This window comes from Corvus moneduloides, chromosome Z (assembly GCF_009650955.1).
Source record: "Corvus moneduloides isolate bCorMon1 chromosome Z, bCorMon1.pri, whole genome shotgun sequence".
Classification (NCBI taxonomy): domain Eukaryota; kingdom Metazoa; phylum Chordata; class Aves; order Passeriformes; family Corvidae; genus Corvus; species Corvus moneduloides.
The window spans coordinates 3,246,514-3,265,189 of record NC_045511.1 but is presented as its reverse complement, the minus strand read 5'-3'; the positions used below and the strand labels follow the sequence as shown (position 1 = coordinate 3,265,189).

General features: G+C 36.5%; 1 protein-coding gene across 5 annotated transcripts in view; it reads left to right on the top strand.

The window, feature by feature from the left end:
- The window catches only part of SREK1 (splicing regulatory glutamic acid and lysine rich protein 1), a 36,547-nt gene extending 20,594 nt beyond the window's left edge, over positions 1-15,953 (top strand). For 4 of the 5 annotated variants that reach the window (XM_032095393.1, XM_032095389.1, XM_032095392.1 and 1 more), the window contains 5 exons: positions 285-404; positions 2,672-3,193; positions 8,266-8,361; positions 8,832-8,967; positions 10,039-15,950. In XM_032095393.1, coding sequence (XP_031951284.1) covers positions 285-404; positions 2,672-3,193; positions 8,266-8,361; positions 8,832-8,967; positions 10,039-10,191 — 1,027 coding nt within the window. In that variant the 3' untranslated portion in view covers positions 10,192-15,950. Of the gene's footprint in view, positions 1-284; positions 405-2,671; positions 3,194-8,265; positions 8,362-8,831; positions 8,968-10,038 lie in introns of all 5 variants that reach the window. The other variant, XM_032095390.1, reaches the window with a different exon arrangement.
- The last annotated feature ends 2,723 nt before the right edge of the window (positions 15,954-18,676 follow it).

Here is an 18,676-nt window from a genome sequence, read left to right as displayed (position 1 = left end):
TGTTGTAAATTACATTAACTTTTATTTTCCTGATTCATGGAGGTTATTATGAAACATTGGTATAACTTAAATGGTTCATTGTTTCTAAGTAGAACATGTACACCTGGTGAAGCATAAAGTATCCATATTTGCAAAAACATTTGCAGACAGTATATTATTAAGGTGTAATTCTTTATATAAAACTATGGGGTGACACCACACATGTATACTGTCATTTTGTTGGTTGACTTCATTTGTATGAAGTTTCAATATTAAAATACTTTTCTCTGGCATTCTTCGTTTAGAAGTAGATCTGGCAACAGATCTCTCTCAAGACACAAGGACAGACGCAGATCAAGAAGTCCCCTGAAAAAACGTTCTAGATCTACAGAAAGACGGAAATCAAGAAGTCGCTCTCGTTCTCGGTGAGATCTGTTCCACAAAATGATACTGAGTTGATACAATGATACAATACAGATTTTTTGAAAAACATTTAACAAACCTTTTAGGTGACCATAAAGGGTGGAGTCTCATCTGTGGGGCTAAAGGACAGAAAGTAATATTTAATACTGAGTATGGTGGTCTTGTCTAGGATAGAGTTAATTGTCTTTCTTGTAGCCTGGATGGTGCCTACAGGGGTTAAATGATCATGCTGAGGCACCTGAACTTCGACAGTCTCGTCTACATTTGTACTTACATCCAGGCTGACTGAAAAGAGGTAATTTTGTCAGACTACAACCAATAGTTAAGGAATACCTTGTGTACCTTGTGAACCTACAAAAAAAATGGATACTGCTTGTTTGATGTGTATCTGTTGAGAAGGTTGAATTCAGACTGACCTTGATCCTATATTGTGAGAACATGTATATAGTTCTTGTGCATGAGCTTTTGTTTTCACCTTTGATGTTCTCATATGTCAAACAGCAGGAACAAATGCACGTGTCTGTTGTGTGGCATATATGTATTTCAGGATGTAATATGTGTGTATTTTATCTAGTTTATTAGTTTTTATGTCTGATCATCTAATTATTAAACTGTGAAATTTTAACAAGATCATAGCATAATTTTTTGAGCAATGAAGTAGAGAATAAGCTCAAACCAAAAGTGCCTGTGAAAACAGCTTAATTAATATAAGTCTTGGTATGTTCTTAGTTTCATTTCTGTAATTCCCTTGATTCATTTAAAGGGAGATTTGTACTTGGGTTGTGCAGCTGCCTCTTGCTCTTTGAGATAAGAAGTTTGGTGGGAAAGAGAGCTGTAGATCTGTGGACCTATGTGGAAACAAAACTAGACTATGTAGCCAGCTGGGTTTTATTGGTGGGTCCTTTCGATTCTCTTGTTTCTCTTTTCTGGAGCTTCTTGAGACATCTGCTCACTGGAAGGGGCAAGTCCGGTGAAATCTCTCTGATAAATTAACTAGAAGACATTTCTTGAGAAGTTTTAAGGCTGGTGTCGTGGGGAGGACTGTGTGCTGTTTTGTCTTTATGATGTTACATTCCTTCTCTGAGACTCCTAACAAAGTATTTGACAGAACCTAATGGGAATCAAAGTTACTAGGTCACAGAGCATACAACAGTCTGCTGTTTATTTACAGTTGAGAAGATACTGCCAAACACTTCTTCAGTTTGAGGACTGTTTGAGTGCTTAGGACCTTTCATGTGTGAAGGAGTCTCTTTTAGAATCTGTGAAAATTTAGAATAGATACCAATACCAGATAACTTCTGTCCATCTGGTTCTCTTTGACCCAATAAGGCCTGCTAATGAATTTCTCCTCTTGTGCTTTCTCCTGTTTTCTCTCTCTGAACAATTGTTCTTTTGTCACGTGTCTCTGTACTAGAGAGGAAAGATGGAGTCTTGCATTTTCAAATAGTCCTATGCTATAATGTAATCTTCCAGCCAAAGTTGTGAGCTAATTAGTTTTTGTTTGACTTGATGATTTGAACATCAGATGGAATTTTCCTTACTGTTCTTTTTATCAGCATGTATCCTACTTCCTGTCCCAAAGAAGCTGCTTTCCTTTCTTCTGTTTTTACTGTATTAGCAATTTTTCAATAATTTTCAAATTCCTAATGACATTACAGATGGTTGAATTGTCTTGATTGAGTTTTGATCTTACATTTGCCTTTTAAGGGTATCTGGTGGTATTTTGTCCATGTTTTCTTTTTATTTCTATGAATTAAGTGTTGTTGGACTTCCAAGCAGTTCAAAGATACCTGTGTGAGACAAAACTGTAGAATATAAAGACTTCCATCAGTCAGCTGTCATTATTCTTTTGGCAGTGACTAATCTGAAGGTCATTTTGTGTGGATATATTTTTAGTGAAGAGTGGATTTAAAGATTGTAGAGTTTTGTCCGTTCTCTGACAAAATAGAGACAATATATATATGTATAATTACATAACTGTGAGGTGGAGAGAGACATAGTAACATCACTTGGAAGATAGTGGTTTGATTTGGTTTTGGCCTCCCCTTCTCCAATTTGGTTTCCAGTTTTTTCCTAGCTGTATATAGCCATATATTTCCTAGCTATATGTAGATTTCCCTCATCGTGAACAGGGTGAAAAAGTAAAATATTGAAGAATTACTATTTTTCAACAGAGACACTTTATCTTGATGTATACTAAAAAGTTAGTTGTAATTCTAATTGGAAAGTTCGAAGATTAATTAATGGGTTTGTGTTTGGCTTTTCACAGGGACAAGAAAAGAGACAAAGAAAAGATCAAGGAAAAAGAAAAGGCCAAAGAAAAAGACAGAGACCGAGACAAGGAGAAGGATAGGGACCGAGACAAAGACAGGGAAAGAGAGCGAGATAAAGAGAGAAATAGGGAGAAGGACAAGGAGAGAGATAAAGAGCGAAGCAAAGACAGAGAGAGAGCCCGAGACAAAGACAGGGACAAGGATAAGGACAAAGATAGGGATAGGGAAAAGGACAAGGAAAAGGAAAAAGATAAAGATAAGGAAAAAGAAAAGGAAGAGGTAGATCAGAACAAAGAAAAAGAAGATACTGAGAAAGAAGGAGAGAAGGACAGAGAAAAGATTAAGGACAAGGAGGGAGATAAGGACAAAGAAAAGGACAGAGACAAAGAAAAGGAAAAAGATGGGGATAAGGAGAAGGATCGAGAAAAAGAGAGAGATGATAAAAAGAAGAAAGATAAGAGATCCAGAACACCCCCAAGAAGCTATAGCTCTTCAAGAAGATCTCGTAGCTCCAGCAGGTTTGTTTAGAATTTTTCATGCTTTTTTTTGACTTGTCAGTTCAGTGAGGCACCATCCTAATTTTTATGTATTGATATCACCATGTCTCTTATTAAATAAATATGTATTATTTCCATTCTGTAGATTTTCCTGTAAAGTAACATCTGTAATAAAATGCTCTATATGATGCCTGATAGAACAGTTTCTTGTTGGGCTGCTGGTGCTTGACTTTCACATAACCATATTATATAATCCTTGAGGACAGTAATTGGATGATTCTTGTGCCATTTCTGTATGTTGGAGACAGCCAAAAGTTCTGGCCTACAGCACACACATCATCTTTGCCCTGATGAAAGTTTGAGTCAGTGTTACATAGTTCTTTCATTACTTACGTACTGCAACATTTTGGTCTGTAGATCTTGCAAACAGTTGTTCCATAGTACTTGCTACTTTTTGGCTGGATGGCTGAACTGCAGGAAGCAAGTGTATTGCTTGGCTGGCTAGCCTTTCACAAGGTGAATGTATCTCTGTTGGAAGAGACAGAAACCTTGTTTATCTGACTAGATGGCCAGGTATAAGTTAAAAGTGACATTCATTAACGTTACTGACTGTAAGCAGGAAAACAATAAAGTTAATGTAGATGTTGGTTTTGGCTCTGAGGGAGGATTAACTGGCAGGAAGTCTGGATAAATTCAGTACAGCAGGAAGAGGCTGTGAGATTATAATCAACCTCTGTAAGCAAACTCAGGCACATTCTAAAAGCAGTGCAGCTAAGATAAGTTCGGAAGCATTGGTGGATAAGGTTCTTTCTGTTACATCAGGAATTAAAGTTCAGTAGTATTGCATCAGATTTAAATACCAAATGATATCTGTAACCTTGAGATAATGAAATTCTGAATGAATTGCTAAAGTTCTACCTATAATAATGAAGTTCTGTTATCATAATTTCACTAGACAAAAGCAGAATTCCTCTAGTCCAAGCTCATAGAAGGTAAAAAAGGGTGAAATAGTTTCTGAACATTGTGTTTGTGTTATGAGGTTTATGGGAAAAATACTGTTTCTTCTTTAAGCATATGCAGCTTCCTATTTACATGCGTGGAAGACCCACATAGAGATACTTCTATCAGCTTTGAAACCATTTTTTTCAGTTCATAGGCCTCAGTGTTGAATTGGATAAGTGCAGAAAAATACATGAGTTTCAATATATAGCTTATATAGGACCCTTGGTGGAAAACCAGGTTCCTAAACCCAAACAGCAAGTGTAGTTAGCTGGCTGTAACCAAAAGCTCATACTTTAGTTTGCAACAATTTTGTTCCCCCTTAAGAATCCTACTAGTTAAGAAAGTGCTATGGAAAGGCTCCAATGTCATGTACTTGAGCAAACAATTCTAGTGCAAATTAGTGCATCTCTTCTAGTGCAAAGTACAAAACTGTACTTTGATATGATACAGATATTGTTAAATGAGAGCAGTGTTCTTTTGAAGCTGGAAGATGAGAAAATACACTTTCTATTATGGATTTACAATTTTTTTTCAGATATAACATTATCCTTAGAACATCAATGCAGAGGCCAATACTGGCGAATGTTATCAAGATAACATAAGGGCTTAGATAGTGGGACAGAGGGCATCCTTGGCAGCTTTGCAAACAGTAGAGAGTGGGGAGGGGCTGGTTCATCATTCAGAGAAACTTTAGCAGGTGGGAGAAATGGACTGATAGTTATGGAATTGAACAAAGAGAAAGGAAAAGTCCTACACATGTGCGGGAATAATGCCATTGCACCAGTATAGCAGGGGGACTGACTGGCTGGAAGGCTGGCTGGCAGGTCCTTGCAGCTAAGAAGGCCAGCAATGTTGTGAGTAGGTCGGAAAAGGTAATTCTTACCCTCTTCTGGTGAGGACACATTTAGAATCTTGTTCTGGGCTTCCCATTACAAGAGACATGCAAATATACTGGCATGAGTCTGGTGAAGGGCCATGAAGCTTATAAAGGGCTTGGAGCTTCTGTCATACAAGGGGATACTGAGGAATCTGGGACTCTTCAGCCTGGAAAAGAGAAAGAAAGCTAAGGAGCGTCTTAAAATATGTATTAATATCTAATAAGAGCATGAAGAAGACAGAGCCAGCAGAGGCCTGTGACAATTAAGAGGTGACAGGCACATACTGACATATGGGAAATAAAGGCTTTTTTTTCCTAATGTTGACTTTGTGGTTTTTTTGGGCAGACTGGAACTAGTTACCCCAAGGGATTGTCTCCTCTCTCCATGGAGATAATAAAATCTGACTGGATATGGCCCCGAATAACCTACTCTGGTTTGACCCTCTTGTAAGGTGGGGAAGGGATAGGTAATTTCAACCTCAGTAATGTCATGGTTTTGGTTCTCTGAAAAGTAATTCTGGATGGGTTGGGTTACAGTCACAGCTTGCTTTTAGCGGTCTCTTTGGTGGTTGACATTGCATAGTTTAAATGGTTGCAGGCCTTTCCAGTGAAGATAATTCAACCATGAGGCATTTCAATTGCCTGAACGTACAGTACAGCAGTTCATTCTGATTATTTGCCTGATAAATGTAAAATACGGGGCAAACAGTCTTCTTTTTGGAGAAGAGGTGAAGGTGGAGTAGGACATACAGGACCTTCTAAGAACTAGATGGCAACTGACCTTGCTTTGCTGACATACAGCATGCAGGTACTGGAAATAAGATGGTTATTCGTGATTCCTAGCTGTAGGAAGAGACAGACCAGGGGGGAAGAGAAATCAGGGAAAGGAGCTATCTTACAGGCTAGCAGAACCGGTAGCACCAGATGAGGTGCATAATGTTATTTCTGTGTATGATAAGAGACATGGAATCACTATCAAAGTATTCAGAACTTGTTTTTCTTAAATTCTGCTGTATTAGTATTGTGCAAGAGAGTTAATGAAATGGGTGCACAAAAATCTTTGTATGGACAAATGCAGTGAGATACAGTTCTTCAACTTGAAATAAGAGCAGAAACTGAAAATGAGGTTTCATGAATAAGCAGTTTCTAGTTTGAACACAATTGCTAAAGCACAAGGTTTGCAGGTATGTATGCTGGAAAGCAGAATAAAGTGGGAATGTACTCAGTGAGTGTAGCCGAAGTGACAGCACTAAGAGAGAATAATCAATTTCCAGTATCGTCATTTAAATAATGGTGATGATAAATGTGGAGATGTTCAAAACAAAATGCATGTTAACTAGTGAACAACTGATGTAGTTACTGTGTTATTTAGTCCACGATTTTGAGGCCATTTTATATTTTTGTTTATCAATCACACTTAAAAGCTTGCTGAACAAAATACCTAAGAAATCTTGTCCTGTGCAGCTTCAGGAGGTCACTGTCTTGGTTTTGACTGAAAGAAAGTTAAACTTCTTATTATCAGCTGGTACAGTGCTGGAGTTTTCTTACTGATTATTCTCCTCCCCAGTGGCATGGGGGTATGGAGGTTGAGGGGCAGTGGAGGGCAAAAGAAGGCACAGAATGAGCAAATGCCACTCTGCATTTAGTTGCCATCTGGAGTTAAACCATGACAGTTCATTTTTGACTTCTTTTGTTTCCTCACCAATCCCTTCTTTGTTCAGCCTTGTCATGCTCTGCCAGGCTCTGTGTTTTGAGAGTTGAGGAAAGAACACATTAGTAATTTAAACAAAATAAAATAATTACCGTAACAGTAATAATTGTAATGGAAAGTACAGAGAGAAATAAAGCCCAAGAGAAACAAGTCATGTACTACACAATTGCTCACCCCTCATAGACCAATGCCTAGCCCATCTTCCAGGGCAGTCTGCAGCTCCCAGCCAGCTCCCTGCCTATGGTATGGAATATACTTTTGACCAGTTGAGTCAGCTCTCCTTGCCATGCTCCCTTCCAGTGTCTTGGGCACCTGCTTGCTGGCAGAGCATGGGAAACAAAAGTCTTTGATTTAGTGTGACAACTAAAACATCGCTGTGTTATCAACAACATTGTCATACTGAATCCAAAACACAGCACCCTACTGGTTACTAGAAAGAGAATTATCCTGGCCAAAACCAGGACAGTCACAGTAGATTATATTGTCAGAGTATCAATCCATGTAGTGATACTGGCCATAATTTAATGTTTCCTTTTGTTATTTATCTAATAAGTTTTGTTTTCTTGGCTTTTCTAAATATTGAAGATTTAAATATACACAAATTGCAAAAGGTGTTATCCATAAATGTAGCTTTTGTGCTATATCTAGAAGTAAGTTTTAAATTTCCCTATTTTTCTTCAATGTTCTTCCAGTCTGCTTTTCCTGCTGTACAAAGAGTTGATAGGAAAAAAATTGTCTTATTTTGACAAATGGGTTCTGCATTTATGTTGAATGAAGTTGTACTGGCTCAATTTTTGCTTTAATTTAATGTGTGCCTCAGTATAAATGACCAGTTATTTCATGTTTTTGTTCTATTCAAGATCAGTATCCATAATGGCAACTTCAGGAAACTCCATATAGCTATGTAAAACAGCTTTTCCATGTGTTACGGAATGATGACATTGAGTTTGCTAAGCAAGGACCACAAGACTAACAACAGAATTTATTTATCCTGATTTTGACAAGAGCTTGGGCTTCATTTTGCAATATTTTCTTCTAAACCAGCTAATTCTAACTCATATATTTAGGAATTAAATTTCAGTCAGGTTAAACTGAAGTTGCAGTGATCTGCAGATTGTAATGTTACATTTTGAAATTCATACTGTTCAAGTTACACCATTTGTCTTAATATGGCACTTCATTCAATTGAATTATTTTCCTGACTGAAGAAACTTAACTGGATTACTGAATTCAGTGTGTTTCCATTGTTATCAAGTGTATAAGGATTTTAAAAAAAGAAAATTTTGAAAGGACACAACTTCTTTTTTCCTACTTGCAGCCTTGCCTTTCCCACTAAACTGAAGCGTACAATTTTTTTTTAGGTGGTACAGTTCATATTCTGTTGGTAATATAGACTGTTAAATTCAGTGGATGTGTTAGATCATTGTAAGAGCTTTCTCTTTTTATCTCCTTTGAGTTTATTATTTTTGGGTTTTGATGATCTTGAATTTCTTGGTCCTGTAGAGAAAGGCGTAAAAGGAAGAGTAGAAGTCCCTCCAAGTCTCCTAAAACATCAAAAACAGCAAAAAGGAAGTCTTCACGAACTCCTTCTCCAAGAAGGTTGGTTTGATGTAAACATAGAAGTTAATGATGAGTAAAGAAGGAAGGATTTATAGTATTTTCATGGTTCTACTGCCTTTGCATTAGGGATTTCAGATTATTTCAGTTGGTCAGTATGATTCAGTTTTAATTTAAAACTAACTCAAAACTTTAACCAATTTGAGCTCTGGTATTCTTTCAATGACATAGTTTCAAATCAATCAGCATTGCAAATTGCTTCAAGTCAATAAAATCCCTTCATCTGATACAGATTCATTCGCTTTTTTCTTTGCAAATACAGTGTGTACTGGGCATGCAGTGTTTAGCTCTCTTCAGCCAAAAAAATCCCATTGTCTTCGTGAAGGGCTTTTTTGTTAAATTTTGGGAGGTTTTTTGAACATCCACACTGGGAGTTTAGTTTGCTGTCAAGTGGTTTGAAGTTTGTTTTAGTTGGATCAAATCCTAATTTGAATAAAAAATTTCTGAAACAGAAACAAGAAAGAAAAGAAAAGAGAAAGGGATACAAATAATGAAAGAAGAGAAAGAGAACGGTCCACTTCCAAGAAAAAAAGTAGTAAAGAAAAAGAGGGAAAGGAGAAATCTGACAAAAGCACCACTACTTTGAAGGTAAGTTTGTGTGACCACGTGATCAGCAGAGTGATGTGGTAATGAAGCCATTATTGAAATTCTCTCTTTACTTTTTCTTTCTTCTATTCCTCCCTTCTTTTTCTCCTGTTCCTTACCAAATCAGTTTGGGTTTAGTATTTGCTAGTTGGGGTTAGTAGTCCATTTTAAGTCTACATGTTTGGACTTCAGTTGACCTGTAGGAGTTTGTGTGCTTAGGTTACAGAAACACCTTGTTTCTCTTTCCTATTGTGTGCCCTATGTTAGGACATGCCTGGTTCCCTACTCTTAGGAGCAGGCAGAGCATTAACTAATAAGCAGTATTCAGGGGTGGCTTGACTGTCATATTGAAAAGATTACTTTTTGAATAAACTCTCACTGCAGCTCAAACTCTCCCTCACTGATTTGGTCCTGGTCTGTATATTGGATTCTATAGGAGTGAAGTTGAAGAGTTGTGAAAGAGTGGTATAGGATTTTCCCCTGCAAAATAGAAGGTACTAGAATTAAGAAAAGAAACGTCTTCAAATTGTTTAATCTTAGAATTTGAATAGCAGCACACCTTTAAAGAGTAGTTTGTTGTGCTCGGAGAATTACTCAGCTGTTAAAAAACAGCTTGTTTAGGTGACTGCTGAAATGCTTAAGTATCTTACCCAAGAACTCCCTTAAAATGCATCAGATACCTGACAAAAAAAAGAAAAAAAAAATTCTGTTTAAAAAGTTCTATTTAAAAAATGTTGGTGAAATCTTAATTTCTGGAGCTATTTCTCATGCATTCCGTGGTGCTGCTTGTTCTGTTTTGTCTGACTATAGTTAATAAAGACAGATCACTTTATGGCATAATTTTTTGGGTGATGGGTTGTTACAAGTGCCTAACTTCAGCCAACTGAAAAGAAAGCTAATTTAAAAAAAAGAGGGGGGAGGGAGCAAAGAAGCTCACACCTCTATTCTAAAATTTGCAGAGACAAGATAGATATGTAAAAATTGAAACAAAAAAATTACCAAGAGTTGGTTGGAAGTCATAGCCTATAATGCTACAAATATTATTTTGTTGTCAAATAATTTTATCTTTGGTAGGACAAAGATAACAATAAAGAAGATCAGAATTCAGAGACTGACAAGGAAGTAGACAATAGAGATACGCAAAGGACAGATGAAGTCAAGCTACAACAGAACGGGAACTGTCAACCAAATGAAGAAAACCTCTCCATTAAAATGGAAGAGGTTTAAAGCAAAGAATGGACTTATAATTCAACTAAGGAATGAAACCCAAAGCATTTTATTTCCCAGAATGAGGAAGAAAATGTCAAAGCAATCAACCTGAACCTGTTGATAGTACTAGTAGCTCCTCCAATTCTTGTGATAGCTTTGTTGTAGTCTTGCTGTAAAGCAAGATAGCACGGACCAGTAGTTATACCATGAAAAGGCAGATGCCATCAGTACTATTCATCTCTTGAAAATCCATGCTTTTCCATGATGGCTGTACTTGTAAAATGATTTATGTTAAGTTTTGCTATAAGCTGTTACAAATAACTAGAAACTGAAAGATGTAAACCTGTACTTCCCAAAAAAAGCTGAAGATATGCATTGAAGGTTGTTTAAAATACTGCTTGTTGATGGCGTTTGTATTGTTTTGCCCTGTAGGTTAAAAAATCCACAAAAATTTCAATGTGTGCTGTTTGATGTGCTTGAAAATGGTGCATAAATATACACACTTTCTTTCCTAGTAAATGACAACTGTAGGGAAAGGGGGTTTAAGCATAAACACGGTTTTACTGTTATGTTAAATACTCACAGATTAGTATGGTTTTCATTTGCTCACTGCTTGAGATTCTTAGGGTTTATTATTTAAAATAATTTCTTACTAATATCCCTGAAATTAATATTTCTTTTAAAGTGTTTGAACAATGCATGCGCTTTTTCTGTTCCTAAAAGGAACATTGCTATGTTATAGATAATAGGTTAGCTTACGGGGTTATTTTGGGGTTGTTTTGGTTTTTTGTTTATTTTTGTCCTTCCAGAAGTGAGCACATTTATATGATATTATTATAACTTACAGCTTTGTTTAGAACCGTACTGCAGTGTGTCTGTTCAGCTGCAAATAGTACAGGTGCCATTATGAAAATGTTTTTTTCTTATTTGTTAAAAAAACTATGGGAGCACGAGCAGAAGCTTTTGTGCCTTCTTAATGCGGTATTTTCCAGAAATGTTTATGTGCTATTACTTATTTTCATCTAAATCTTACATTATCTCTATTGCTATTTGTCACCACAATACTGTAGACAAGAATGCAAGTTATTTCTCAGAATGATTTTTTGATTCACTTGTTAAAATACTAAAACTCCATTTTTACTTTTTTTATTACTAGAAGAGATTTATAGGTGAAAGCAAAGATGCATTTCGGGTACCACCACTGTACAAAAGCAGTAGCTGAATACAAAGCATTTTCTGATCACCTGCATCAAAGAAAGCCCTCAAGACATTTAATATACAGTTGGATGGCCTTAATTGTTACCTCTCTGTTATTTTCTCTGATACCTGTTGGGCTATATAAAAGGAATGGCATGCAAAGAAACAGGGGATAAATAATATGAGGAAGAAAGTTCTAATTTACATAGGGCTTACACAGTAGAGATTCTTTTTTCATTTTTTGTGGAGAAAGCATGTAAGAAGAGAAGGACAAAAGAACTATTTTTGTCAAGGCAAAACGTGGCTGTGTTCTCTGAACTAGTTTAATTGGTTACATGAGATTTCTGATAAGTTATACTTTTAAGACATTATCATATCTAAAATCACGTAGATTATTTTTAGTACAACTTAATGCAATCAAATTACTTAATTGCCTTACCTCATGGGACGTGTTAATTCTTTCAGTTAAAATAAAAAATTGAGTGTATTGGCTATTTGCTTTCTACTTGTTTTACTTTTCCTCTGCATAGTTAAATTTTTTCAGTGGAAGGGAAGCATATTACAGGGAATGAAAACTTTGCCCAGCTCCTAAGGTAATGAAATCCAATTTGATTGTGAAGCAAAGCTGCTTAATCACTCCGCATTTTCGATAACATTTAATGTTCTTGCCACTGTGTACATTTAAGACAACAGAAAATGCTTTACCATGTAAAGTATAGAACAGCCATTTTTGTGATTTTAAGCCACATGCTGTTGGCTGGTAAACAGCTAATTCTAATAAAAGAATAAAAAATCTGTATGCTTACAGGAAGACTGTGAAAGATTGTGTCTTGCAACAACAGCTGTCTTATTTATGATGTGTAAGTAGCATAGAGCAAAGAGATTGTTTGTATACTTGTTATCTTTGGTACCATTTCACTAATAAAATAAGTATTTTAGAGGGAAGTTTCTGCTGGTACATACTTTTTAAAGGAGTATTTTTAGACCATCTAGTCTTATTCATAGAGCTTTTTTCATCTGAAATGGGGATACTAGTGAAAATATATATGTATTATTTATGGTGTCTTTGAAAAGCTAAGTTTCTCCTTTGGGAAGAGCTAGAATTCTTTCCGTGTATCATGTTTTAGCTGGTATTAGTTTGATTTCTTGAGTTTTGTTAGCCTGAAATAGCATATCTCTGTGATGTATCAGTTATAAAATATGTAAATGATTGTGTACCCTTAGCTGAGAAACATGCCTTTGGAAGTTAATAGTTATGAATGGCAGCCTTAACTTACTCCTAGCTAGTTTATCCCATGTCTGAGGTTATATGCAGCACATTGTTACATTGTATGTTCATTATGATTCCCTTACAAGAAGTGTCCTGGGGTTTTTAGGGTTTTTGGTTGGTTGGTTTTGTTGGTTGTTTTTTTGTTAAGGAAAAAAACCAACCAAAACAACCAGCCACCAAATATACACATTTTCTCCCCTCCTCGGGTCATGTTTTCTTGCAAACACTGTGTTTTCTGGTTTTGCTTTGTAAATACTGTGCAGATCTGTGAGGTAGTTATTATCTGTCCCTTCTTATCAGGTGTTGCTAAAAAGCCACTCCTGGAGAACTGTTACTCTGTAAAATGCTTATCTCTGCAGAGGGTAGCTCACTTATAAACTGATAGCATAGCACAGTAATAAAGTTCCATCCTGCTCCTACAGGATTGAGTGCATCATCCACTTCCATACGAAGTCCATTGCCTTCATCATTAACAAGCTTGTGTGCTGAGCTGCTGTGTCAGATCATTTGGTTTTGCACTTTATAAATAGGTTTAACTTGGGTGGAAGTTTTGAGAACAGCATAGTTCATGACAGCTGTATTGTTTTACACATAGTTTCATCTGAATCAGCCCTTACTTGAAAATGTAATTGCTCAGAAGAGTGATGATCTGGTGCCATTTTGCTAAGATCACAGAAAGCACATAAGCTGCCATTACTACCCATAGCTATTTCCCAACAGGATTCTGGGTAGCAGACAGGATTTTTCTTTACGTTCTGAAAGAAGAAGGTAGTAGAAGAGAACTTCTTGGTGGATGAAACAGGATGTTGAAACTCAAGATAGAGGTGGCTGTGGCTCAGATGATTTAATCAAAGTCAATGGATTTACAAAGGTGTGAGGCATGGAATTTTATTTGCAGACACCAATAGTAGTATGGTATGTAAAGAATTCTTAGTTTTCATATGTCGGAATTGGAATTGGGGATAATAAAAGCACTTGGTTAGAAACTAGAAATATCTGAAGAATACTTGGGAAATTGGTGAGATGTGGGTTTTGCCTATTCATTAATCACCTCCTAATTTTTTTGATGGGAGTTTCAGATAGATAAATGTGTCTGAACAAGGTTTATATTAGCTGGCTGACAGCAACCTATGCACAGCTTCGGTTCTGAAATGAGTTGTGGACACTTCCGTGTATTTACTCTGCTGCAAGGAAGTTAAATTCAGTAGTCTGTAGCATGCTTCGCATTGCTTGCTACTGTTCTCTTAGTTACATCTAAGGCAGTACCTGAATTACTTTGAAACTCTTCAGATCTGTTACATAGTAGCTTCTTTCAAGCCTTTAGCTTGTACTGGTATTTTGTAATAGTTACTAGATTAGGAATTACGGGATTTTCTTTTGGTCTAAGAAAGAGCTAGTTAAGTAAAGCCTGCTTTGTATGTTATAAATTACTGTATACGTATTGCCAGTCCTTATTTAGTTATTTTTCATTCATGTGTGTGACCATTGCAAACAGTAATGCCATAGTGGTGTGTGTATTGCCTACTTTTAGGTCTGAAGCATCTCTGCATCACTTCTATAATGAAACAAGATCAGAGCTCATGTGTTGTTAGAGGGGAAAAAAAAATCCAAAATAATCTTGAACTTTTAAAGTGTTAGTGTGATAATAGCACTGTAGTGGTGAAACAATCTTTTAAGATGTGAATTGTGAATCATTATCTGGGTCATATGCCACTTGGTGGTAGTTTTCCATTTTATAGCAATCAAATACTGCCTTTGGTGTTATCATAATTTTTAAAGTGAAAATTTTACTTAGTGGCATAAATGCTGAAATATGTGGATATCTAAAATCATGTCAATCACTGGACATTTAGTTCAGAGAGATGTAGTTTTCCCACCAGAGACTGGAGTGTGGAGAGTATATGTAGACATCATTAAGTGTTAGTGCCTAAAGAGAATCTAAAATTTAATTTTGTTTGCTAATACATAAACAGAACAGAAAATTTCAGCTTGTACTTTAGCTTTATTTTTATATGTTGAAAAGTATAATTAAAAGTATATTGAAACTAAAAGCACTGTACAAAAGGATTTTTTTTTTTTAATGTAAGAGAACCCCACTTTCCTCTGTTTAATTTTAGACTTCTAAAAAATGTCATGGCATGCAGTGTTTATTTCTAATTCAAGACTGCCTCATTTGTAGGTATGTCCTATTGCAGAATGCGAACACATTTAGCACAAAGGTTTCTTTTGTATTCTCTTCAATGTAATACAGTTTAATAAACGTCCCAATATGTGGAGGCAGCAACTTTCCCTCTAGTTTGAGGAGATGAAGCTGTTAACACTTCACTTCTGTATTGTTTGAGTAAATACTACAGTTGAGAAGCTATCTACCAACTTCAGCTTTCAGTGTGTTCTGAACATGTGAACTGTTACTATCTAAGAGGGCAGTTCTTTTTTTTTATTGTCATGACAGTTTTAAGATAGTTGAGCTTAATACAGGAGAACACGGACAGCAAAAAACAGGGGTTTAGCTCTTTATACTATTCTGGAAAGTTTCAGCTTACACTTAAAAAAAAAATTGATACATTTTTTATGTTCAGCTATTGCCAAATTTGATGTGAGATCAGAGATTTTTAGTGTACAAAGTGTATTCTCTACTAATTGTTAATGAAATTATTCTTTTTCCATTGAAAAGGCTGTATGTGTCTTTTGACCTGAAAAACTTATCTGCAATAGTAAAAGAATAATTTCATCTCTCTTTCATGCAGTTCTTGATATCCTTAATGAGACTGCCAGTTAACTGGCTTTCTTAGAAGATGTTGCTCTATTCTTTCCCTAGTGCAAAGATTTGGAACTGCTAGTGCGCTGATGAGTAAATCATGGGGCACTTAGAAATTGCTACTTTGAAAAGCCATCGTTTACATAACAATCAAAGGAATGACTGATTTGGCCCAGAAAGATCAAGAGAGTAATGTAACTTTCACAGATTATGTAGCCTATCAGCAGGTCCTTTCTGGTATTTTCCCCGCTGATACACGAGCTGTGTCTAATTTGTTACTCACAAATCGCACCTATCACAGTCTGGGTTCACATATACCTGAGGAACCTAAGCACCACAGCAGCAAAAATACTATTTTCCTTCTCTTAAGTTTGATATTTCTGTTAATAATGTAGGTGTTCAAAGTTTAATTACCAGGTAACCACACTTGTGCTGTGTTGGTAGAGTATATTTTTGCATTAATGAAGCAACTATGAAAATGGTACGTGTAAAGAAATGTTAAATGCTATTACGTTGTTGTTATTTTCATAAATAAACCATGTCCCAAAGTTCTAATGGTGTCATAAACTCACTTCCACTAAATTTAGATGAGGTACAACAAATGACTGTACAATTCTCTCTCTTCTCTGTTTTATTTTCTTTTTTTTGTAGGCTTTATCTGCCCCAGAGTCAAGTGCTTTGAAACTAAGTCTGTTTTACTGATACTGACAAGAGTGTTGGAAAAGTGATAAGGGGTTAAGTAATTGAATATATCATCACTGTTCAGTTACAAAGGAGCCTTCTGAATTCCCTATCTGGGCAGGGGATTTTCTTCTGCAGAGGAAACTACCATAGTTTCACCAGAGAGAGAGTCTCACTTTCAAATGGTAAATTAGTAAATGTGACTGTATAGAAGACTATTGCAAAGTAGGAATCAGGAGTTCAAGCAGAGCTTCTGACATTAATGGTACCTATCAGTTCATTGCCACGGATGTTTTCATACCAAAATTTACTTCTCCATGCAAAAGCTTCTCAATTGCTTTATATAATTTGTAAGAGTCTAAATAGCACTGATTAAGGAGCAATAGTTTGAGATGTGCTTCTCAACAGACTTAACTTGCTCACTAGTGATCTGCTCTGATGATTTTTGAGGTTGGTTTAGCTGGCTGGCTGGCTCATGGCTGGCTTAGCTCCCACTGATTTAGTCACCATAGGTGATTTAGTCACCATGCCTGTGGTCTGGTGAAGTGCATTTCACCATGCTGTTCCTCTGTGAAAGCAGGGAAAAACAGATCTTAGAAACACATTGAGATAACTTTCAGTGGTTCAAAATCATATTAGAGGAGAGGGGCCAGCCTCTGTGTAAGATGGCAGTGGGTACTCATGGTAAATGTAAATGTGTTAATTGGTCTATCCAAATTTCATTTGTATCAGTAAGGAGATCATTTGACTCACTATGATCTTTAGAATTGTGATATGTTTTGTTATATTTGGTTTCAAAGAGAGTGGATAGATGACAGCTGTGTGTTATGGTATGAGCTGGGGGAGCTGGCTGCTGCTTTATTGGGCCACTTCTCGGATAATGTGGGGGACACAGTAAGTCACTGTAATACTCTGTTCTTCACTCTTCTAATTTTGTATCAGAACTTAGAGTACTCTACTCTGTTCAGCCAAAGTGTGTCAATGCTGAATTAATTAACTTGAAGTATACTTCAGAATCTTCTGATGGAAGAAAGTGTTAGACCTGGGTCATTGCATTGCACTGAATGCGTTAGAAATTGGCATTTACGGTGCTTTTATGGCTAGGTGAAAGATAGTAGCCAAGTATTGCATAAATTAATTCATTCTAGTAAATCAGATTTCTTTTGATCATTTTTACCTAGGGAAGTTTATAGATGTATGAACTGTAGTAATTCAGTAGGTGATAATAAAACATATAAATCCTACTACTTTTTAAAATAACTTTATTTTCTTCTGTCAGATCTGTAACTACTCCTACAGCAGCTTATAACTGCAAATGGAGAGAGTAGTATATCCCTTTTGAAGTGATCATATTTCATGGTTTCTGACATCTCTGCCTGTAAGATTAGCAGGTTTTGCCTTTATCTTTGCTCTTTATGAAGACAGACTAATAGAGATCTATAAAGACCATAAAGGCAAGAATTATTATTTTAGAAGTTGTGTCAGCCTTCCAGATCATAGTTTTCAAAAGCTACATAAAAGCAGTCAAGCCTCATTCCTGATCTGTTTCCTGTTACAAAGAGGTGAGTAACTGTCCAAGCCTGCTGGTACCACTGTTGATTCATCCTCTGACTTTTAGGCAGACCCTTGCCTAACATTAGTGATCTGACATCCCTGGATATGATGATTATTCATACCATGTAAACTTGCTGCTGCTTGGTGCTTTACTTGGAAGCTGTTAACAATGTTTGGGTGGAGGAGGAGTTTTGGGTTTGGGGACAGGGCGAATACTGTTTATAGTTCAGTCTCCACATTCCCTTTTTGTATTATGGAGGTGTGAACTTGTGTACTATGAACTATGAATTGAGGTATCTTGGAGATGGATAGGAAGACCAGATGTGTAAGTCATGAAAGATTAATGACTGTATTGGTTGCAGTGTTAGACAGAGGAATGAAAGTAGTTTGCAATGAGTCCCTGCTGTTAGATGGGTGCTTAGGCAGGATTCTGATTTAGTGCTTATACAGAAACTTAGCTTTACTACTCTGCATTTATAACCTTTAACACAAGCTTTTCAGAAAGCTCATGGTGTTCTTGCTTTTGGATCACTGCGCTACTGTTGAGAAGATACCTTTTCCAGCACAATAATTTGAATCAATAGCCGGAAATCCTCCTTTTAAAATACGGTTATGTGTATCACTTACCAAGACTTTCCAGATCACAGTCTTGGGTTTACTGTAGCTGTACCTTATTTCGAAAGTGTTACCTTTAGTGCTGAGAACACAGGCTACTTGTGTGACCCAAGAGAGAAACCTCCAGGAAAGGTTCAAGCCTCTGACGGCTTGTTGAGGGAATTACAGTGGAGAAACAAAAATATTTAAGCCAAAATCAGTCCTAGAATTTCAGAAAGTACAAGTGTGATAGATGATGTAGGAAGAGCATCTTCTGGAAGTTAGTATAAAAAAGTGCAGTATAAAACTCAGTGCTGGAGCACCCCCTCCTGAGCTATCACAGCAAGATCTCAGGTAGTGTTTGGAGTACTGCATATTTAGACACTCAGTGTGCTAGAGGCTTTGTTACAAGCCTACTGCAAAGCACCACTATTTTTAGTACTCTACCA